This window comes from Oncorhynchus kisutch, linkage group LG3, assembly GCF_002021735.2.
Source record: "Oncorhynchus kisutch isolate 150728-3 linkage group LG3, Okis_V2, whole genome shotgun sequence".
Lineage (NCBI taxonomy): Eukaryota > Metazoa > Chordata > Actinopteri > Salmoniformes > Salmonidae > Oncorhynchus > Oncorhynchus kisutch.
In genome coordinates this window covers 30086381-30110267 of record NC_034176.2, presented here as the reverse complement: position 1 = coordinate 30110267, position 23887 = coordinate 30086381, and the positions used below count along the sequence as shown (strand labels likewise).

At 41.4% G+C, this 23887-nt stretch overlaps 1 protein-coding gene across 3 annotated transcripts in view; it reads right to left on the bottom strand.

Annotated features, from left to right (window-relative positions):
- The window catches only part of LOC109880047 (huntingtin-interacting protein 1-related protein-like), a 32050-nt gene extending 15358 nt beyond the window's left edge, over window positions 1-16692 (bottom strand). For 2 of the 3 annotated variants that reach the window (XM_020472277.2, XM_020472284.2), the window contains exons 1-8: window positions 16347-16692; window positions 4595-4658; window positions 3265-3407; window positions 2833-2889; window positions 2324-2404; window positions 2043-2119; window positions 1675-1736; window positions 823-963 (exon numbers count right to left, since the gene is read on the bottom strand). In XM_020472277.2, the coding sequence (XP_020327866.1) occupies window positions 823-963; window positions 1675-1736; window positions 2043-2119; window positions 2324-2404; window positions 2833-2889; window positions 3265-3407; window positions 4595-4658; window positions 16347-16439 (718 nt within the window). In that variant the 5' untranslated portion in view covers window positions 16440-16692. Of the gene's footprint in view, window positions 1-822; window positions 964-1674; window positions 1737-2042; window positions 2120-2323; window positions 2405-2832; window positions 2890-3264; window positions 3408-4594; window positions 4659-8311; window positions 8384-16346 lie in introns of those variants that run through there. The other variant, XM_020472291.2, reaches the window with a different exon arrangement.
- Between the last annotated feature and the right edge of the window lie 7195 nt (window positions 16693-23887).

The window sequence follows — 23887 nt, the reverse complement described above, 5'->3', positions numbered from 1 at the left end:
TTGTCAAGGTGGAGATGAATGACAGAGAGATACGCGCGTGGACAACTGTGGATACACCAATTCAGGCTACAAGTGTAGGCCTAATGACAATGTCAGAATGTCATAATACATGTAGGTGTTTTGTAACATATCTCTTTCCAGTCACCAAATTGCCGCACACTTGGGTGTCCCGTACCATTAAGCGATTAAAATGTACTTTCACCTCCGGTTGGGACACGCATGCTATGGCGGGCAAGCTGCAGAAGGAGGAGCAGGCTACTATTCCCTGTCGTTCATTAGTGCAATTTTGACAGCCAAATAACTTAAAATGTTGAGAGTTGATCTATATGGTTGTTTCATCGATAGGATTGCGTTCCCAAATGTAAGAGGACTCCCATTTGCAGAAATTGGCAAATGCTTTCTAATGATCTAAAGTCGCACTGTTGCTACTGCCTGTAAATACAGTCCACTTCAAAATGAATGATAGCAGGCTTGTGTGGCAAATGGCTTATTTGCATATAGGTCGACTGTTGCTCCGATATGCTATGGCCATCCGTCTCTGGACAAGACAGATGGTTTTATTTACTGCTGTGTCTATTAAATTGTCCAAATGCACAGCCACTTTCCCACTATATTGCTATATAAAATTTAAAAAAGTCTTACTATAGCACATTCCCAAACATTGTATACATTTATGAAAGCATGAAAATGACCATATGTAAACAAATGTATTAAAAATCTGTATTCTTCCTGGGGGTGTATATGAATAGATTTGAATAAGATGTCATGTTGCTAAAATGCTGTCAGTTCCACTTTAAAAGACACATAAGTGGTCAAACGTACAGGCATGCAGTTTGAAAAGCAGCTTGACGGTGAAGTGGTAGAGGTGACTGCAGTCCTGGATGACCTGGATGAGGGGGGACAGGCGACACTGGCCTGACGTCGTCGTAGAGATGGCAATGGACGTGTTGAGCTGCCGGATCACTGCAGATCACAGAAACACATCAATGTAGGAAAAACACATGGCCTCAATTGGCAGGATTTGGAATCGATGGCTTGCCTGGGGGAAACACTTTTCGCTGTCACTGGTTCAGAAATACAACACTGAGATAATAGCTCACATATTCATGAATCACCCACTGAGTGGGTGGAAAATAGTTCTCAGCAGATCAAGGGTGGGTAGAAGGAAGAAGGCAGTTAGGAGCTCCCATGTTTCCCGAGTACCAGATGTCCAAGTTAGTAAGTCAGGCAGGGTTGTTTACAATTGCAGAGTTTGTTTATGGTTGTTCAGGATGACAGGCTGTGACAACATCCTGCAGGGCATGATGCCATTACAGCCAATCAGAAGAAACATAATTAATGTCCTCTAATTGCAAACATTTAGAACTTATTAATATGGTGTTGGTGAAATTACATCAGAGGGCCCTAGTCATATTAAACAAGTGGCTTAGAAATGTGTTTAATTTACACAAGGTAAACATCCCTTGATAACAGTCATTTTGGGCAATTAAGTCACTCCCTCAACAGCAGCACAAGTGTGCTCACAAGTTTTTATTTAGCTGGCTGCTATCCGGTCCCTATTCCATTTCCAAAACATAAACAGTTGATGGAAACCGGCCACTGCCCTGTAGCTCTGGTTACCCATCCTTTGAGAGGTGGATGTAGGTAAGTAGGGGAGAAGCGGGGGATTCTCACCTGTCTCGGCTAGCCTCAACTCTGCATCCAGGTAATCAAACACTTTCACAGTGAGCTGGAACCTACAGGAGGGAAGTCAATACCGCCCTTAGTAACACAAGGCTAATGGCTTTCTTAAGGAAAGAGCAGCAGGCTCGCTCCTCAGTCCCCACAGTACTCCAACTAAATGGTATGATAGTTTCCTTTGAATCAGAGAGCATGACATTTGTATCTTATATCAATTGACTTCCCTTGAGTTATGCCAATTAAATGTATACGGATTTGTATGATGTCTCTGTATGATATTCTGATAACTCAATAACAGGAGAGGGAGTGCACAGCCAAGAGTGCCAGGGATGTGTGGAGAGGGAGGAGTAGAGAACACTCACACATTATTGACGTCGGTTCCTGCAACACGCTCTAGAACCTCATCTGTCACCTCTAGGTTGGGTCGGATTTCAGAATGCTGCATGGAAGACAAAATGATGGCAAAAGTGATCCAACATTGAAACTATGTAAATCACATTAATTCAAATTACATACATTGTTTGTTCAACTAGGTGGCATTATGTGAAAGCACTTGTGGCAATGCAATGCATACAATGGTAAGATTAGCCAATGTCTCATGGTAAAACATGCCGTCCCCCAAAACTGTAGAGGGTGTGCTTACCTTCATGTGAAACTCCATCTTTGTGCAAAGGAGCTTACAGTACAGAGCCACTAGCTGTCCATATCTGTCATGAAGGTTGCCCTGGAAACAATAAGAGCAAGCAACAAGCATTAAGCTTTGCTGCAACAAATATTTAGCTTTGCTTTATTTGAAGATGGCAAAAAGAAGCCTTTCCTCTCGTCACACTCCTCTCTTCAAGACATGCTCCGGTACTTTGGCGACTAGTAAGTATTTATTAAACCTCCTCTCTGGGCTGGATGTGTCAATGTGTAGTTCATACATGCATAATCTATGAACAGAATTACTGTCTTAATTACTGCCTGAAATGAGGGGAAAAAGAAGATGATTGAAAAGGTTTTTCAAAACATCTGCATTTTTACCTAAATAAAAAAATTAAAGCAAGGGATGTTACCCCATTTTAAGTCATTTGACATTCAATTTCTTCGCCCAAAATGTCATCAACCTATTCAAGCACCTCTTGACAAAAACACAGCACAATCCCCACTCACCCATAGTTGCCCCATCTCAACTATGTTACTGTGATGTCTCATGCAGTCCTGAAGGCTCTGGAGGGCAAAAGGGGGAGTGATAATGTCAATTCAATACTAGTACTGTAACTTAAATTCTCAAATTTAGCAATTATACAATTTCAGCATTAAGCCAATATTACTGGACTAATTAAGGCCATGGAGGTCAGCATAAAAAAAATAGAATGCTTAATTAATACACAGTCTATGAGTTTGAGAGCTCTGCTCAAAGCAATACAGCATTGTTTTTTTTATTTTTATGTAGGCTACCAATTAGGTAGGACTTTTAGGCAGGAATTTTTCCACCCAGCACATGTAGGTTCCTTTTCTCTCTACATGTTTTTAATATGCATTTGATTATGTGGAAATAAATACACTCTGTATTAGGGTTTAGAGTGGAGAGCAAGTTTTTACATTATGGTGGCCATCCCGCAGCACTTTGTGAAGCACGTGGCAGAACTTCCAGCTGACGATGGCGTTGCTGGACAAGGGGATGCCCAAGGCGTAGGACCAGAAGGTAAAGGCCCCCTTCTCCCTGTAGGTCCCCAGAATTATCCCTGTAGGGCCCATCAAGGAAGAGCCAACCAGCAAAATACAAAGCCAAAATAATACCTTTACTTGGTCCATCACATATTCTTTTATTTTCTCTCCCTCATGTACGATGGAGACAGTAATAAAATCACACCATTTCAGCCCCTCTATTTTACCTATAACAAAACACAGTTTAAGAGATTAATGTATACTGAACACTAAATAATCCCAGGAGCATAAAATACATTGTAAGTTAGCAAGTAATTATTCCACTGTTATCGTGTGCACGTGACCAATAAACGTTGTTTTAATTTGATAATAAGCAATGTTGCCATAGAATACATTTAGCAGTAAAATATCCTGGGTGAATGCTAGGTTGAAGATAACAAAGGTGAAGATAAGTTATACCATGGCATTGATGAATACTCGTTTCGGATTGGCTTGAAGGGCATACTAGCGTGTGCATTACTTCCCTATAACGCATGGTATATCAGCACCGTAGAATTCAATGGCTATATACTCGGGACTATGCGTTCTCTGGAAAACAATTCAATTCCGTGGGAGGTTAGTTCCACTCCACTAGCCCGCCGTGGAACACACCTTCAACATTGTTTATTATTTTCCATAGAACGCATAGCCCCTCAATTATTCCTTATGTAATAATTCCATGCAGAAGCGTTAGAAAATAAACAAATTCACTGAACCAGCGCCAGAGCGAAAATGACAGAGTGAATGGTAGCAGTACAGAAAGTTTGCAATTGTAGTGAATTTCAGATAACTACTCAACAAAATTCATGGCTTAACCGTTTGTCATTCTATTCATTTAAACTTTTTTCAAATTATCTACAGCCACTTTATTACTTGATTTTCCAGCCGCTGGTTACATTTTCAATGCTAATCCTGCAGAATCAGCAACAGCGCTGGTCCAATGAATGTGTTTATTTCCAAACGGTCCGCATGGAATTATTTTGGTCTTAACCTTCATTATTTTTTATCCTTGAGGTGATGTATAGCCTACATGATGGCAAATGTCAGCTCTAAAAACCAATTACCTTTACAGAACAAACAGAGTTGGGGTTCAACAGTTTAACTCCCCAGTGGTTAAAAACAGCCCAGTTATTCGGCACAGTGGGTTATCAGGCATACAAAGTTTGGAGCACATAATAGCAAAAAAGGTTTACTGTTCCCAGTTTGGGGTTATATTGAAGGATACGGCGTGCATGTTTCTCTTTCAATGGCGCCTCGTTGGAGTTGATGGCTTTGCTGATGCTGCTGAGCTGGAAGAGAGAGGAGAGAAAGGACGGGTTGAGGCCATCAGATACTATGGCTACTGAACTACCACTTAGTGACAAAGCATATTTTGAAGGGATACTTTAGGATTTTGGCAATGAGGCCATTTATCTACTTCCCCAGAGTCAGGTGAACTCGTGGAAACCATTTATATGCTTGTGTCCAGTATGAAGGAAGGAAGTTAGAGGTAGTTTTGCGAGTCCAATGCTAACTAGCTTTAGCACAATGACTGAAAGTTTATAGCTATCTGCTAGCATGTTAGTGGATACCCATAGACTTCCAGTCATTGCACTAACGCTTATTACAGAGGATTTTTGTAATAAAAGTTAATAATCTCTCAATCATCTGGTTGTTTTAGGCTACCGTAAGTAATGGGGCCTGAAAAAGCCACTAGTATATCTGTTCTATATACTTGGGTGTGTCCCCCCAAAAAATGTGACCAACTTTTTATTTCGTTTTGTGATTTTATTTTACGTCCTGGCCCCTCAGGCTTCTTGGCCAACAGGTAGAACTAGTCTGAGTGAATGGAGAGAGGAAGTGAGAGAAGCAGATTGCTGAGACCGAGCTCTGACTCTTTCCTCAAAGCGTATGCGTTTCAGTGGCGGTCGGTGCCGTTTAAGCTGAGGGAGGAATTTTATTTTTTAAATGAGCATGGCCTTATTTCTATTACAGCATATTGGATGACTGTCATTCAAATTCCCTTCACCCAGTTTAATATCAATAGGTTTAGGATACTACAACCTAGCCTATGAATTCAACATAGGTGCACACAGGTTGAGAGAAAGATGAGGTGAGAGACGGTGACACATTCCATACCACCTTGCACACTCTTGCACACTCTTGCCTGCATCTAGCTGACCTAGGGTGTAATCATTAGTCCAACAGTTGCAAACAGTTTTTATTGGACAAATTCCGGTGTGTTTTATCCCAGAATGATAATGAATGAATACACCCCTGATCACACGCAAACAGTTCACTTTCCTAGCCACATACAAAACACCTTGTTGTATTCCTTCTCGCATCTACGTGCTCTCCTCCTATCTCCCTTTTCACGAGCAGGCCCAGTGACAATAAATTAGTCAAACCAAAAGCTTACCTTGACTTGGAAGAGTTCCAGTGTTGGATATTCATAGCCAGCTAGCTAACATAGCATCCTCTGTTTAAGTAGGCGAAAGGAGCTAGCTAAGTAAGTGAACCAAAAACAAAAATGAAGAGAAATCTCTCCCCCTGTCTAAAACTGTTGTCTTTCTCTTTGAGTCAACTACTCAGCACATTTTATGCACTGCAGTGCTAGCAAGCTGTAGCTCATGCTTTCAGTACTAAATTCATTCTCTGATCCTTTGATTGGGTGGACAACATGTCAGTTCATGCTGAATGAGCTCTGATAACTTCTGGAGGACATCCTCCAACCTGTCATAATTGCTGTGTAAGTCTATGGAAGGGGGAGAGAACCATGAGCCTCCACCATGGCACTACCCTACAGAGTGCTGTTGAGGCTACTGTCGACCTTCAGTAAAACTGTGTTTTAATCAATGATTTGGCAACGAATATATTTTGTATAGTTATCTAGGAAGGACAACTTCTTAATTTTTATTAAATTCACTGAGGATGGTCCTCCCCTTCCTCCTCTGAGGAGCCTCCACTGGTGTGTTTGTACAGTACATGGGGTTGCCCAGTCATTGATAAAGGCTTAGTAACACCAGAAGATAAGGGGAATATGCTGAATACCAAACATGACAAGCATATTGTGACCTCTGATACAAATACCAGTCTTTTCAGCCCGTCACCCTTAGTCTGGCTTGTCCCAACATAAGATCTGTAATGCATCTTCAACAGTTATGAACATGCAGAGAACACTGTATTTTCTGACTGACCCATATGGACCCACTGAAGACAAGCTCTACTGATTTCAATGAATACATGAGGGAAATATGGGTAACACATAATTCTGTAGCACATGTCCAAATTCTGACTCCAGACTTGAGTGAATAGAGGATCAACAGCACCAAACAATGGACTAACAAAGCATTCCTCACACAACACAGAAGCATTGGCCAATAGAAACTCATTCTGAGGTCACCACCCACTCTCCCCGTGGCCCTGAATGAATGAATGAATGAATACACATTGGGTGAAAAGGACAAGACGTTCAGAGTTCTGGATCCCCTGTTCACTCACAGCCTGCTGTTATATTTCATTTCAATTCATTACATAACCAATTGACTAATCCAGCTTGGAGTAACATGTATGAGCTGTTATGCAGATTCTCTGCTACTGTCATGGCCTTCAATAACCCACCATGGCCTTCAATAACCCACCAGTCCCAAACCACCACAGAAAAGAGACAATGGTATGTTACACCGAGCAGCGGAAAATGTAAGTCTGTACTCACACAAGCATACATTCTGCCCCACTGAGTCGCTCAATCGCAAAATAATCCCAAACAGGCTCACACATTTCCTTTACCCACTTGCTGTATACACTGTCACACAGTTCATTCCCTCACTCTAGAATGCACACACCTTATCATACACATAGGAGAGGAGGACTACAATCTCCACACCCAAAATTCGAGGCAGGCCTGGCGAAACTTGCCAGCAATCCCAGAAATGCATAAAGACCTAATTTAGTTAGTGAAACGCCACGGACCACAACCCACCAACCTCCTCCAAAACATTCAGTCACTAAACAAAGCACAGAGGGGCAACTGTGCACCTAAGGGGAGAGTTGGATGGAGAGAGAGAGAGAGAGAGAGAGGGAAGTCTTGGCTCATGTGGACTCCTCCTTGTAAAGCTACTGCTAGTGCTAGTGCTAGCTAGCTAGCCCCCTGGCTTATAGGGGTCCAGAGCAAGTGGTGGTCTGGGGGGGGTGCATAACAATGAGGGGGTTGTGGGAGGAGGAAGGCCCGTCAGCTGGGGTAGAAGATTGGGTTGATGAAGGCCACGCTCTGGCACAGAGGCCTTGACAGATAGCCATGGAGCAGCATGAGTGCGGGGAGGCTCCCTAATACATTCAGACTGACTGTCACTCAGAGAGGAGAGGGAGAAGTAGAGGGGGAGGGAGGGAAGTAGGGGGGACAGAGAGTGTGAGTGAAAAAGATAGGGAGTGTGAGGGCAAAAGGACACGAGAGGGAAGGGGGAGGAAGGGAGATCCTTGTTACACTAACCTTATCAGAAACTGCATACAGTGCATAATGCAGTGAAGTGTGAGCAATTCAATTTACAGAACTGCTTGAAATCTAGAAATGGAGGTTGGTAATGTCACAAACCAACAAAAGACCTACCCCATCCCCCACTGACTCTCCCTCAACTCATTCATACAAAGAAACAAGCATCATTAAAACGTTCAACAGCAATGCGAGAAGGTCATAAAAGTTTACATTAATCTGGTTGGAAACAGGAGAAGCTGGTCAACTGTGATTTAAGTAGGCCAGGGACAGTCTGACAACATAACATTGAACCTGGTCCCAAACATAGCTAAATCCCCCAATAGAGGGAGAAGTAGTGAGAAGGGAATGAGGGGGAGATGATCCCAGCCTAATCCCTGAAGACAGTCGGAAGATTCACCACCAGATAAACTCGCCACACACACACACACACACTCCGCTTCACCCCCCCATCCCCGATCACTCCCTTCTTACCTTTTCATCTTCTTCCTTCTTGCCTTTAAGCAGCAGTGTGTCTATGTGCTTAGACATCCCTGCCAGGAGGACTATAGCTAGTGGAGACAGCAGAAACACCTCTAGTCTACTCCACACTGGGCAGTCAGGTGCCCTGCATTGACTCTAGGTATTGCATTTCTTATCAGCTTAATTCAACAGACTGCTGCTGCAGCTCTGGCTGTCAAGGTCAGACACAGACCCAAGCACTGCACGGCTGCTACTACTAATGCTGTTAAATAAACTAGTGTAAACACACTGCTAATGAGGCTGAACAGACTGTCTGGTTATGTGAGCATTAACTAGTCTAGCACTAATTCACTGGCAGGGTTGAGAAGAGTGGAGTAGCGGTCTAATGCACTGCATCTCAGTGCTAGAGGCGTCACTACAGACACCCTGATTCGAATCCAGGCTGTATCACAATTGGCCCAGCGTCATTGTAAATAAGAATGTTCTTAAGTGAACTGCCTAGTTAAATAAAAGGTCAAAATAAAACATTTAATTTCAACAAGCCAGTATCAATTATCATTATCCCAACATCAAATACTAGCTGTTTTCATGGAACAGCCTTTCATGGCCATTATGTAAATTTCCCTGTTGGATTACATTTCTCCTTGACTCCTGCTTTATTGTATTTTGTCTCCCAGACAGCACAATTGCTGGCTCAGTCTCTTACAGCGATGATACAGACAGAAACCTGAGCCCCAACTAGACTAGCCTTTGATGAAACTATTCTGTCCTCACCCCTGCTGCTGCTTCTCCTAAGTGAGACATTCTACACAGATATATACAGTGCATTCAGAAAGTATTCAGACCCCTTGACTTTTTCCAAATGTTATTATGTTACAGCCTTATTTTAAAATATATTAAATTGTCCCCCCCCTTATCTACACACAATACCCCATAATGACAAAGCAAAAACAAGTTTAGAAATGTCTGCAAATGTATTAAAAATAAAAAGCTGAAATATCACATTTACGTAAGTATTCAAACCCTTTACTCAGTACTTTGTTGAAGCACCTTTGGCAGCGTTTACAGCCTCAAGTCTTCTTGGGTATGACACTACAAGCTTGGCACACCTGTATTTGGGGGGTTTCTCCCATTCCCTCTGCAGATCCTCTCAAGCTCTGTCAGGTTGTATGGGGAGAGTTGCTGCACAACTATTTTCAGGTCTCGCCAGATATGTTCGATCTGGGCCACTCATGGACATTCAGATACTTGTCCCGAAGCCACTCCTGCGTTGTCTTGGCTGTGTGCTTAGTGTTGTTGTCTTGTTGGAAGGTGTACGTTCTCCCAGTCTGAGGTCCTGAGCAGGTTATCAAGGATCTCTATACTTTCTCCATTCATCTTTCCATCGATCCTGACTAGTTTCCCAGTCCTTGCCGCTGAAAAACAACCCCAAGCATGATGCTGCCACCACCATGCTTCACCGTAGGGATGGTGCCAGGTTTCCTCCAGACATGACGCTTGGCATTCAGGCCAGAGTTCAATCTTGGTTTCATTAAACCGGAGAACCTGGTTTCTCATGGTCTGAGTCTTTCAGTGCCTTTTGGCAAACTCCAAGCAGGCTGTCATGTGCCTTTTACTGAAGAGTGGCTTCTGTCTGGCCACTCTACCATAAAGGCCTGATTGGTGGAGAGCTGCAGAGATGGTTGTCCTTCTGGAAGGTTCTCCCATCTCCACAGAGGAACTCTGGAGCTCTGTCACCTCCTTGACCAAGGCCCTTCTCCCCTGATTGCTCAGTTTGGAGGGGCGGCCAGCTCTAGAAGAGTCATGGTGGTTCCAAACTTCTTCCATTTAAGAAGGATGGAGGCCACTGTGTTCTTGTGCCTTCAAAGCTGCAAACATTTTTTGGTAACCTTCCCCTGATCCGTGACTTGGAACAAACCTGTCAAGGAGCTCTGAAATGCACTGTCAATTGTAGGATGTTATATAGACAGGTGTGCCTTTCCAAATCATGTCCAATCATTTGCATTTACCACAGGTGAACTTTTTCGAAACATCAAGGACAATCAATGGAAACAGGATGCACCTGAGCTCAATTGAGTCTTATCGCAAATTGTCTGAATACTTAAAGTACCAGTCAAAAGTTGACACCTATTCATTCAAGGGTTTCTTTATTTTTACTATTTTCTACATTGTAGAATAATAGCGAAGACGTCAAAACACATATGGAATCATGTAGTAACTGAAAGTGTTATACAAATATATTTTATATTTTTCAAAATGGCCACCCTTTGCCTTGATACAGCTTTGCACACTCTTGGCATTCTCTCAACCAGCTTCACCTGGAATGCTTTTCCAACATGCTTGAAATAGTTCCCACATATACTGAGCACTTGTTGGCTGCTTTTCCTTCACTCTCTGGTCCAAATCATTCCAAATCATCTCAATTGGGTTGAGGTTGGGTGATTGTGGAGACCAGGTCATCTGATGCAGCACTCAATCACTCTCCTTCTTGGTCAAATAGCCCTTACACAGCCTGGAGGTGTGTTTGGTCATTGTCCTGTTGAAAAACAAATGAAAGTCCCACTATGCACAAACCAGGTGGGATGGCGTATCGCTGCAGAATGTTGGTGGTAGCCATGCTGGTTAAGTGTGCCTTGAATTCTAAATAAATCACAACAGTGTCACCAGCAAAGCACCCCCACGCTTCACGGTGGGAACCACACGTGGCGATCATACATTCACTTACTCTGCGTCTCACAAAGACACAGCGGTTGGAACCAAAAATCTCAAATTTGGACTCAGCAGACCAAAAGGACAGATTTCCAACGGTCTAATGTTCATTGCTTGTGTTGGCCCAACCAAGTCTCTTCTTATTGGTCTCCTTTAGTAGTGGTTTCTTCGCAGCAATTCGACCATGAAAGTCCTGATTCACACAGTCTCCTCTGAACAGTTGATGTTGAGATGTGTCTGTTATTGAACTCTGAAGCATTTATTTGGACTGCAATCAGAGGTGCAGTTAACTCTAATGAACTTATCCTCTGCAGCAGAGGTAACTCTGGGTATTCCTTTCCTGTTGCGGTCCTCATGAGAGGAGTACTTGATGGTTTTTGCGACTGCACTTGAACAAACGTTCAAAGTTCTTGACATTTCTCGCATTAAAGTAACGGACTGTTGTTTCTATTTGATCATTTGAGCTGTTCTTGCCATAATATGGACTATTTTCTGTATACCACCCCTACCTTGTCACAACTCAACTGACTGCCTCAAACACATGAAGGAAAGAATTTCCACAAATTAACTTTTTTTAAAGGCACACTTGTTAATTGCAATGCATTCCAGGTGACTACCTCATGAAGCTGGTTGAGAGAATGCCAAGAGTGTGCAAAGCTGTCACGAAGGCAAAGAGTGGCTACTTTGAAGAATCTCAAATAAATAAATATATAGTTTTGTTTCACATTTTTTTGGTTACTACATGATTCCATGTGTTATTTTATAGTTGTAGAAAATAGTAAATAGTAAAAATAAAGGAAAACCCTGGAATGAGGTAGTGTCCAAACTTTTGACTGGTACTGTATGTAAATATGGTATCTGTTTATTTTTAATACATTTGCCAAAATTGATAATAACCTGTTTTTTGCTTTGTCATTATGGGGTATTATGTGTAGATGAAAAAATATTTAATACATTTTAGAATAAGGCTGTAACGTAACAAATGTGGAGAAAGTCAAGGAGTCTGAATACTTTCCGAATGCACTGTAGGTGACTCAACAAGGACTTGCTTCAAACCATCCTACAATGGTTGGATATAAAGGAGAGTGTTCTGTGCTGGAGAGACACTTCCTCTTCTGGACAACAAGCCTGTGAGATTCTGATAGAACCCAAACATTCCAAGCGACCCGCCTTGCCCACACCCACTCAAGGGAGGCAGAATATTACTACTGCTGTGTCACCTTAAAATGGTACTACAGTCATTCCAGTCTCCTCCTCCACCTCTCAAAAATGTACACATTAGCCCTGTTTGTCAGCACCATGACTATGCTACCGGATGTTTGTGCTTTCACTCCCCTAAGTGTCATAACTCTATGCTGTGCCACACAAAAATGGATGATGTCAGCTGTAAATAATAGTAACAAAGCTTACCAAACCACCCTCAACATAGCTCCCCTAGCTTCTTCATTTTCCTGTAGATGCTTGGTTTCCCTGGACAACCCAGAGAATTGTACACTGGCAAAAAGGATGCGTTGCACTTAAAAGCAACAGGTCAAAACTGAGGTAAGTTAGTCATCTAGGTAAGTACTTAAACAGCAAGAAACTGGTTACAGTAAATGGAAAGAGGGGGCTTGTGTATGTGAGATGTCCAGAGTCAGACCGTTTTAAAAAACACTCGTTTTGACCATCAGACACAAGGCAAACGAAAAGTGACCCAACTGTGGAGTGTGAATATTATGATTTCCCATTGTAGCCAATTCAGTTGCAGTAATTCCATTACTGATTTTTTGTAATTTCGTTACCAATTTGGAACTCCAATGTGAATTGTCCGCATGCAAATTGTGATATTCCAAACGACGAACTATTGTGGTGAAATATAGCGATGCATAAAGTCAGCAGTTGTCTGCCTCTCCATCTAGCCAACTACCGCTGTATCTATATTGCATTTAGACTTGAAATTTAAATAACACTTTTTTGGTTGAAACATAATTCGTTTTTCCTTATCTTTCATTGCAGGTGTTGAAAACCAGTACTTTCTGGTGGATGTCATTTTCATGGACAGATGCAACTACTCAACGGTTTCCCAAGCTGTACTAGCCTCCCTCCACAGCAACCATCTGAACATGAATGATGCCTGGGCAGTGGTCACATAATGCCTCCTACTGCCTGAAGGCATACAAAGAGTGACACCCAACAGTGTCCATATAACCTGTCTCTGTCATGTCATCAATCTGGTAGATGAGACCTGGCAGCACAACAACAACTTCTCTGAAGCTGCATCACTTGTGACATGGATGAGATCTGTCTCCTTCAAGAAGCCTGCCAGAAAGAAAAGATGGGTGAGCTTCCTCATTGTGAAGGAGTTTGTGCAGGCCAAGGCTCCTCCTGAAGCAGTGAGCTCCAGATGGAATAGCTGTTTTGAGGCAGGGAAGTAACATGCAGCGCATGTTCATCTGTAAAGAGAGTTTGTTGGCAGAAACATCATCCCAGGCAGTCACAAACATCTTCAGCCAGCTGGAAACAGAGGAGAAGGTGCAGGCCCTCACTGTCAAGCTAACCTTTATCTCGGAGGGCTGCTCCAAACTGATGACAACTCTGTCAATCCTGGAAGGAACCCACCTTCCCACAGCAGTGTCTGCATATAAATGTCAAAGGATCTGGGCTCTTACCTAGTGAATGGAACTGCAAAAACATGTGGGTATGGTGCAAAGACCGTTCCATGATGCATGCTACACATCCAGCCAGAGAGGACTACAGGCAGGCTCCAGCCATGGAAAAGCAGATTGAAGCCTGCACACAACTGAAACACATGGCAAGCCCATCAACAGAGCTCAGTGAAGAATGGATTGCCTATCAGCACTGTGTGTCCAGTGAGCCCTCACCTGCTTTGGAGCTTGCTGATTACACGGAGGGGCCTGAGTGTGAGATTCCCAAGAGTTGCAGAAGTGGCAGTGCCCTACATCTACTTCCCAGTCAGCTCAGTAGACTGTGAGAAGAGTTTCAGCAAATACAAGACTCACAGACAAGCGAGAGGCACTCACCGAGCTCAACACAAAGAGGATGACAATCATTTACTTCAATGGAGATGTCTGTGATAGATGGAAAACTTACAATGGACAGACATTGCAGCTCATAAAGGTAGTTCTATAGGTTTTGCCTAATGCTGCATTATTGCCTAGATTCTTGCATGAATCTTTTTTTAAATGTATTTATAATGAAACACTTATGTGAAGCACTTTATTTAACAAAAAACAATATGCTATTTTTTTTTTTTTTTACATAAGTATAACTCTAGGTTTTGCCTATTGCTTGCTGCATTGTTGCCTAGATTCTTGCATTACTTTTTTTCATTTATAATGAGACACTTAGTAGAACTCTGTATTGAAGCACTTGCTTTGATTATTATTTTATTTTTAAATAGTGCAATGTTGTGTTGCATCATCACAATTGTACGGTTATATCTTATTAAATTGTCAACGTTTTATTCATTCACATTATTAGACCCGCTTTCTGATGATAAAATTAGTGTAAATCGTATAACACAGAAAGAATTTAAATGGAAAAAACAGAATTTTGAAAATAAATCTGAGGGATTTCATAGGGCCCTACTGACTAATGGCTAGACTAAAGCCAGTCACTGTTTGGATGTAACGCGTCAGGATCTCATGTCTATGGCAGCGCTGAACAGAGACGTGCCAAGGGCATGTGACTGCGCCTCTTACTTGATCTGATATGCTAATCTTAAATATCCAGTCAACAATGCAGTCAAAGGGACCACACAATCTCCCTCTCCTTCCATCTAGCAGGCCAAAGGAATGCATTCTCTTCCTCATTGATTCAGTTTAGTATCATCACTGCCTAACTTTGTCTGGCTGACCTTGTGTGACTTTTGGTTCTAGTGTTGTCATGAAACCAGTATCGCGATACTATGATACCAGATTTTCCTTGGCAGAAAAGAAAACAAAGCAGACTGAACTCTATGGTCCTTTAAAACCTACTTTGTAAATTAGCTTGCAAAATAAACAAATGTGACTCTGGGTCACAACATAAGGCTGTTTTTTCCAACATTAGAACTGTTGTCCTCAAACTTTGTCCACTTCATGTTGTTTCTTTTGCTTCCTTACTTCCTAGTATTCTGATACAGGTAGTGTGACAACACTACTAGGTCCTGTATTTTTGCAGCAAATCAATCCAATATATTCAAATGAGGTACTGTAACGAAGGCAGAGATTCCTCTTGCCTCATGCCAGGGTCACACAGACTCTTGCCGTTTTGAATTTGCTGGACGTCCAGTCATTCCAGATGGAGCAGTCCAGCAGGTTACTACTGTCCAGTCATTTCAACTTCGGTGATGCATTTGCCATGCGGCGAACCATCCACAGGAAATTGTTTCTAAAGTTACTTTGTACTACTATTTCAATACACTCTATAAAGGATAGCTCTGGGTCTGCTGCCACAGTCTCAATTAACAGGTTTAGGAAAAAGAGCAAGGGGAAAGTCAGGACAATGTAGCCAAACAAGAATGATTAGCTGAACATGATAGGCCTTGTATTGAGAGCCAGGACTTCCCTGAGAGGCAGACAATGTGTTGCCAATCAGATCCCTGATAGTAAGTAAATGACACTGAAGGCGAAAATGAAAGCAAAAAGCAAATAAAAATTCTAAGATACTTCAACAACAAAAAAGGTCTACTACTGATGTCATTAACACGACCTAGAGAGTGTAATTTCCTAATAAATTATTTGGAAATAGATGATTATAGTTAAAATGTCTGGACAGTGAGACGTATATTTTTTTTTGCGATAGCGGCATGGCTGATCAATGTAAAGGAATTAAGCCTATATCTCAACCTCAATTATTCATCACAAGCAACCACTACCAGATGCTTGAATGGCATACAGAACGTTCAATTATGCTGGGAATAATGTTTCGCCACGCGGGGTGCCACAGGCCTGCCAAACTAGCAACTCATGTGATGGACCAGGTGCAGATTTTGCATCAAAACGTTCTCGAGCATCATATTACAGTTATACAGTTCACAAGCGCTGTTTTTGGAAACACGCTACCTTGCCTGTGCGCAAATAAAATTAACATTGGAGAAATTAAAGACCTCACGTGCTATTTCAAACACTGGTTTGTCGAAAAGCCGTAAAACAAACAGCTGAGCTGGGGAAATGCATCCACCATCACAAGGTTATTCATCTTTTTTTTTTTTATGTAAAAAATTATTTCACCTTTATTTAACCAGGTAGGCAAGTTGAGAACAAGTTCTCATTTACAATTGCGACCTGGCCAAGATAAAGCAAAACAGTTCGACACATACAACGACACAGTGTTACACATAGAGTAAAATATTTACCTGCTTCTTGTCAAAATGATCCCTTTCCGCACCTAAATTGGTTTCGGTCATTTTGGTTTTCACCCTTGAAGGCACCCGTCGAATGGAATTCATCCTCGCGTCTTGGAAGCCGGTTAAACTCTTAAAGGATATTCGACATATGGAGTGTTTGTAACAAATTCCCACTAGAGGAAAATGTTCGGTTATAAAACCAGTGAAACTATTTATCTCCTTCAAGTTTTTGGTAGAAGCAATGCACAAACAACCGGTTCCAGGCGTTAGACGTCTACGAGTGACATTTGGAGGCAGCGAATTTAACCAGTTGAGGAAAAAGCGAAATGAATGTAACGTTTCTTTTTACGTGGGGATCGTCGTCTACGGAGGATACCACAGTAGTTCGCACATAGAATCACGGGGGGAGCCCATGCTACAGGGAGACCGTTTACGTCACTCATGAAGTAGGCTATTAAAATGGCACGGGTTATTTTTCATCACCTCACAACTGAAATGTTATTATAAGACTACAGAGCTGTTGTGATGATATGGCTGGCGATATAGCTGATGATATAGCCCCCAAAACAAATCTGACTACGCGTTATGAAATAGTAAGTCAGAATTCTGAGATAGTAAGTCAAAATTATCAGATAGTAAGTTATAATTATGAGATAGTAAGACATTATTATGAGATCGTAGGTCATTATTATGAGAAAGTAAGTCATTATTATGAGATACGTTTAGACGATCTGTATCACATGAATCCAATGTGCACTTTGCATCAGGCCCTCCAACTTTCAAGGATAACCTTATGTATATATTATCGTCAATCACACGTGTGAGTGTGCATGTGTGTATTAATGGATTGGAGAGTTTTGTTGATGTGTGTTGGTTCCTGTTGGATGACATCAGATTTAATAAATTCATGAATTCCATTAATGGGGAAATCTGGGATTTGTACATCCATTTTTGGACTTATTATTAATATATAGCTATTTATTCTTGAATAAATGCCTCATGAACAATGGTCTTACCCCATCAGAACTCAAAATATAAGCTTGTTTTACTCCATTATTTGTAAACAATGTCATTGTAAACAAACACTTTATAGTTTCAAAACATGTTTAAAACTATAATTTTGATCTGGAGGCTCAGTAATTGCATCCAAATGTGAGAGTCCTTGCATCTCTATATTTGGGAGTGGTTACATTTCTCTAGCCCCATTCCTCAGCTGTTTAACAAAATAAAGTGGAGGCGAAGGCGCTTTGTTATTGTTTGAATACCAGATTGCCCCTTTAAAAGGCTCGCCCTGCAGGACTATTCAAAGATCTTATCTGTCAGGAAGATATCCGTTTGTCTCCGTGGATGGTTTGTCCTCTGACAAATCAGTGGTAAGTTTCAGTGTTCCTCAAGGTTCCGTTTTAGGACCACTATTGTTTTCACTATATATTCTACCTCTTGGTGATGTAATTTTGAAATACAATGTCAACTTTCGCTGCTATGTGGATGACACACAGCTGTACATTTAGATGAAACATGGTGATGCCCCAAAATTGCCTACCATCGAAGCCTGTGCTTCAGACATAAGGAAGTGGATGACGGCAGATGTTTTACTTTTAAATTCGGTCAAAACAGAGATGCTAGTTCTAGGTCCAAAGAAACAAAGAGATCTGCTGTTTGATGTGACAATTCATCTTGATGGTTGTACAGTCATCTCAAATAAAACTGTTAAGGACCTTGGCGTTACTCTGGACCCTGATCTCTCTTTTGACGAACATATCAAGTATATTTTAAGGACATATTTTTTCCATCTTCGTAACATTGCAAAAATCTGAAACGTTTTGTAAAAAAAAATATGCAGAAAAGCTAATCCATGCTTTTGTCACTTAGACTACTACAATGCTCTACTTTCCGGCTACCTGGATAAAGCACTAAATAAACTTCACTTAGTGCTAAATACGGCTGCGAGTAATATAATTTTATCATATTACTCCAGGCTGATTCCAAGGTTTTACTGCTAACCTACAAAGCATTACATGGACTTGCTCCTACTTATCTCTCCAATTTGGTCCTTCCGTACATACCTACACATATGCTACAGTCTCAAGACGCAGGCCTCCTTATGGTCCTTAGAATTTCTAAGCAAACAGCTGGAGGCAGGGCTTTCTCCTAGAGCCCAATTTTTATGGAATTGTCTGCCAATCAATGCAAGAGCCGCAGACTCAATCTTGACCATTATTTATTTACTAAAAACCCATCTCTTCAGTAGGTTCTATGATTGAGTGTAGTCTGGCCCAGGGATGCGAATGTGAACGGCCAGGCACTGGTGTGACGAACCGCCCTTGCTGTCTCTGCCAAGGCAGCTCCCCTCTCTCCACTGGGATTCTCTGCCTCTGACCCTATAATGGGGTTTGAGTCACTTGCTCACTAGTGCTCTTTCATGCCGTCCCTAGGAGGGGTCCATCACGTCTTGCCAGGATTTCTTCGCTATGCTCGACTTGAGTGGGTTGAGTTACTGACCTGATCTTCCTGTCCGGTCTTGCGCCCTCTCGGCTCATGCGTTGGGGAAGATCTTTGTGGGCTATACTCAGCCTTGTCTCAGGTAGGTAGGTGGTCTGTTGACATCTCTCTCTCTCTCTCTCTCTTGCTTTCTCGCTCTCCCTCTCTCTCCTCTCAGAGAGAGATTTTATTTGAGTCAGAAAATTATGTTCATTTGAGAGGGAAGATATACAGTACAAAACCTTGCAGGGAGCCTATCAAACTGATAAACTCTAAGACAAAAAGATAAACTATTGGAACTGATTCTTAAAAATAACTGATGCTGGCACAAGATTGAAGGAAAGTTGAAGCATAACTAATGAAATTACAGTTAACAAACATGTATGCTTAATCCAGTATAGACTAATGTGTAGAATGTATTATACAAGTAAAAATTCACAAATTCTACAGCACAATGGCAGAGTCATGTCTTAAGTGTAAAACTAATAACGATTTACTGATCCATGCTTTCTGGCAATGCTACAAAGTCTGGAAGTTTGAGGTTGAGCTAGAAAGTTGGCTGTCAGAAGTATTATGATGTAAATGTTATTTTAATCTATCTGTCTACATGTTTCAAGACATGGGATATGGGTGGTGTAGTGAGATACCCAATGGGCTGGACGATTGTCTTCTCATCTTGAAAAAACATATACAAATAATAATAATAATAATAATAATATATATATTATATATATACACACTACCTGTCAAAAGGTTTTAGAACACCTACTCATTCCAAGGTTTTTGGGTGGGAACCACACATGCGGAGATCATCAGTTCACCTACTCTCACAAAGACACGCCGGATGGAACCATCAGACCAAAGGACAGATTTCCACTGGTCTAATGTCCATTGCTCATATTTCTTGGCCCAAGCAAGTCTCTTCTTATTATTGGTGTCCTTTAGTAGTGGGTTCTTTGCAGCAATTCGACCATAAAGGCCTGATTCACGCAGTTTCTCTGAACAGTTGATGTTGGGATGTGTCTGTTACTTGAGCTCTATGAAGCATTTATTTGGGCAGCAATTTCTGAGGCTGTTAACTCTAATGAACTTATCCTCTGCAGCAGAGGTAACTCTGAGTCTTCCTTTCCTGTGGCGGTCCTCATGAGAGCCAGTTTCATCATAGCGCTTGATGGTTTTTGCGACTGCACTTGAAGAAACTTTCAAAGTTCTTGAAATTTTCAGGATTGACTGACCTTCATGTCGTAAAGAAATTATGGACTGTCATATCTCTTTACTTATTTGAGTTGATCTTGCCATAATATGGACTTGGTCTTTTCCAAATAGGGCTATCTTCTGTATACCTCCCTTACCTTGTCACAACACAACTGATTGGCTCAAACGCATTAAGAAGGAAAGAAATTACACAAATGAACTTTTAACAAGGCACACCTGTTAATTGTAATGCATTCCAGGTGACTACCTCATGAAGCTGGTTGAGAGAATGCCAAGCGTGTGCAAAGCTATCGTCAAGGCAGCTACTTTGAAGAATCTCAAATATGCATCATGACCGTATAGATTTTTTAAGAAATAGATGTCTCCACCACTACGGTGCTGTCCATTTATCACTCAGAGAATATGTCATTCTGATTCTGTGCTTTGGCCTGTATTATCATAATAACCACAAAGGAGGGGACTTGCAGGTTGGATAATGGGCAATATGACTTAGTAAAATGCTTTTTGGCCTCCCACGATGCAATGGACTATTGTAGGTGCTTAGAATAGAGCCAAGTAGGCTTGCTATGCAGCCACCAACTCTTTTCAGGCATAGCCACATCACTGCAAAAGCTAATTCAACCCATCTGACACAGTTAGGTACTTCATTTGCTAATTATAGCCTATAGCCTACCCTTGTAGGCCTGTTCTGTGAGTGCACAGCAGCATATTATGTGGATAGGCCACCTCTCATCCCATTGTTTGAAAACAGCCTGCCTGCTGTTTTCATTGTGGGATCAAATTTAACAGCACCCTTATCACTGCAAGCGAGAAATGACCAGCAAGTTAGATCAAGTGAGCATAAAAGTAAAATAGTCGTGTTATTTTGCTGATTTTGTCCTACTTTTATTCTCCAACTCGAGTACTACTTGACCCTTAAGCTAAGAATACTATTTTCTCTGTGAAAATAAAAGGGAGGCACTTGTGGAAATCACTGCCTGCTTTTAGGTCAATAGGATTAAAACAGGGAATGGATGTATCAGAAAAGTAAGCTTAGATTAAACCCAGAGAGAAGCAGATGTAAAGGATTAGGCCTACATTAGGACAATTCTGTCACGTTCGTCGTAAGAATGAGTGGACCAACACGCAGCGTGAGTAGAGTTCCACATATTTATTACAGTGAAACTTCAAAACAACAAAGAATAAACAAACGTGCAGTACGTAGCGCACATAGGCACTAAACAAAACAATATCCCACAACACAGGTGGGAAAAGGACCACACTAAGCATGATCCCCAATTAGAGGCAATGACCATAGCTGCCTCCAATTGGGAACCATACTCACATCAACATAGAAAATATAGACTAGAAAAACCCCTAGTCATGCCCTGACCTAAAACACCATAGAGAACCCAGAGGGCTCTATTGTCAGGGCGTGACAAATGCACTCAGTGACATGCTCGAGAAAATGAATATGGATAATAGTAGGCCTTAATACTTCATAAAAAAGTACACAATTATGTAATAGAAAACAACATCCACCAAACTTAGATAAAAAAAACAGCTTTATAAAAAGAGGCTTACAAAGATTATGAAGTTCAGTTTGATCAAGAAAACCAAACACCAGAAAATGTACTGTTACTTTGTTTGTAGTGGGGGAGATATTGTAATAAACAATAGGGGAAACAGAAGGGAATGAAAATTATTTGATGGACACCATAGGAGAAGGTTATGCAATGCTGAATATGAACCATTCTAGAAATGTATAGTGTCATCCTGTATAGTATGATTTGGACAGTAGGATAATTGCCAGTTATAGTTTGGAGGAATTAAAAGGACTGAAGGCTTGCTCCTCTGAAAGCATATAAGAGCTTGTTTTGTTCAGTTAGTAGATTTATAGTGACAATTTATCTGTGTTTAACGGACTCTCTGATAATCCTTAGTGTGTGCTGCAGAGGTGCAGTGATCTAGCTGCCACTGGACACATGCTCAGACAGTGGCAGCTGGTAGGGTGCACTCACTGTATGGAGGAGCTGCCTATGGGAGCTACAGGTGTAACAAGATAGTTTGGAGCATCATGACCGGTCAGGGGTGGGAAACTTTAATAGGGGTGGGGGGCACAAAAAAGCTGAACTCATCTTGAAGGGCCACAGTGGCTCAAGGGTCTGTGTACCAACATCCATACCCACACTTGCAGTCAGAACCAGACATAGCCTTTTGGGGGCCCTAAGCAACATTTTGTTGGGCACCCCACCTTGCGAGCAAAACATTTTAGTGGCCTCCTCTTGACAGCAGAGAGAAAAAATATATGTTTCCTTCAATTCTACACATTTTGCCATGGGGCATAGAGAAAATGTTGCAGTTAGAAAGCAAATTTGCTGGAATTCTACACATTTTGCCATAGAATGGAGAGAAATGTTTTCGTTTATTAATATGATATCAGATGATCAAAGGGGGGCCCCCGGTCGATAATTCAACTATGATTACTACAAGTTTAGATAGCTGGCCGCTAGAATAAATTATCAATCTAAAAAAGGTTAGCTGACATGGGCTAATTGAGTGACTGTCGGTGACTGACAAAGCGAGAGCAAAACTGCTGATGCATTTAGAAATTGCCCCCTGTCAACAGTATGTTTTTAGAAATGTATCCGCCAGTTGCCCATCCCTGCACTAGGTAATGTCTTGCTTCACTATTTGACAAAATTCTTTGAGATGTTGTAAAACAGACAGGTGCACCTGGAGATCTCACTGACTCTACTTGACGTGGTGGAAGAATGCAAATGATGACTTTAAGCATTTTGGAATACCAAATTGGGGATCTGAGGGGGTACATTTTTCATTCACCACACACTGAGTTGCGTTTTAAAATAGTTTATGAGACATATTATTATTCAAATTTGTCACTAAGCAATCACAGATCATCCCTGGAATGAGACTGCGATCATATGTTTTATTTTATTTTACCAGTGGATTAGGACATTGATGAGGAGATTGAGATGTTTCAGGGTGAAGGTGACAGAGAATGTAATCATTTCTTTTTGTTGTTTTCCATTCCATAGTTACAGCCTATCTGCTATTTAAACATCATCATGGTTGCAGGACCTGAATTTCCTGTTCATGGCACCGGGTGGAGCAGCCACTACAACGCTCCGGAGTCAGGTATGCAGGTGTGTGAAACAGGAAAGATTTTGGGACTTCAGGAGCACAGAGAAGAGAGCAAAGGTTTGCTTGCACCACAGGACAAACTGGCTCTCTCACATTCCTCTCCTGCCCTGGTTAGCTATGGGTTCAAACCGCCCAACCTCATCACTGGCATTATCAGTTCCATTGCTATGGCTATGTGAAAGGAAAAGGCCCAGAAAGGCTAGAGCACAAAAATGCAAGCATGAAAGCCTGAGGCTCTGCCAACCCTCAAGAAACTTGTCTGATCTCAACTTCCAATTAAATACTGTAAGCTTCATCTTTGGAAATGGGTCACAAATCACAATTTAAAAAAAAATATTGCTAGTAGATTACATCGACAATGACTTGTAATTCCAAATACAGTAACAGGGTAATTTTTACCACAGAAATTAGAGCTCAATTTGCTCATGGGGATGAATTGTATAGACATAGTGATACACATAGCCAACAGAAGTGCTTAAGTGAAGAGTAAAGATAATCAAAATCAAACCAAAACACATTTTATTGGTTGTGTACACATATTTTGCTGATTTTATCGCAGGTGCAACGAAATGCTTATGTTTCTAGCTCCAACAGTGCAGTAATACTTAACAATACACAAATAAACAATTATAATAAAAATTATGAAATGTATTGAATATAAATATATATAATGGTGTGAAATAGGCAGTATGGACAGTATTTGAATAGAA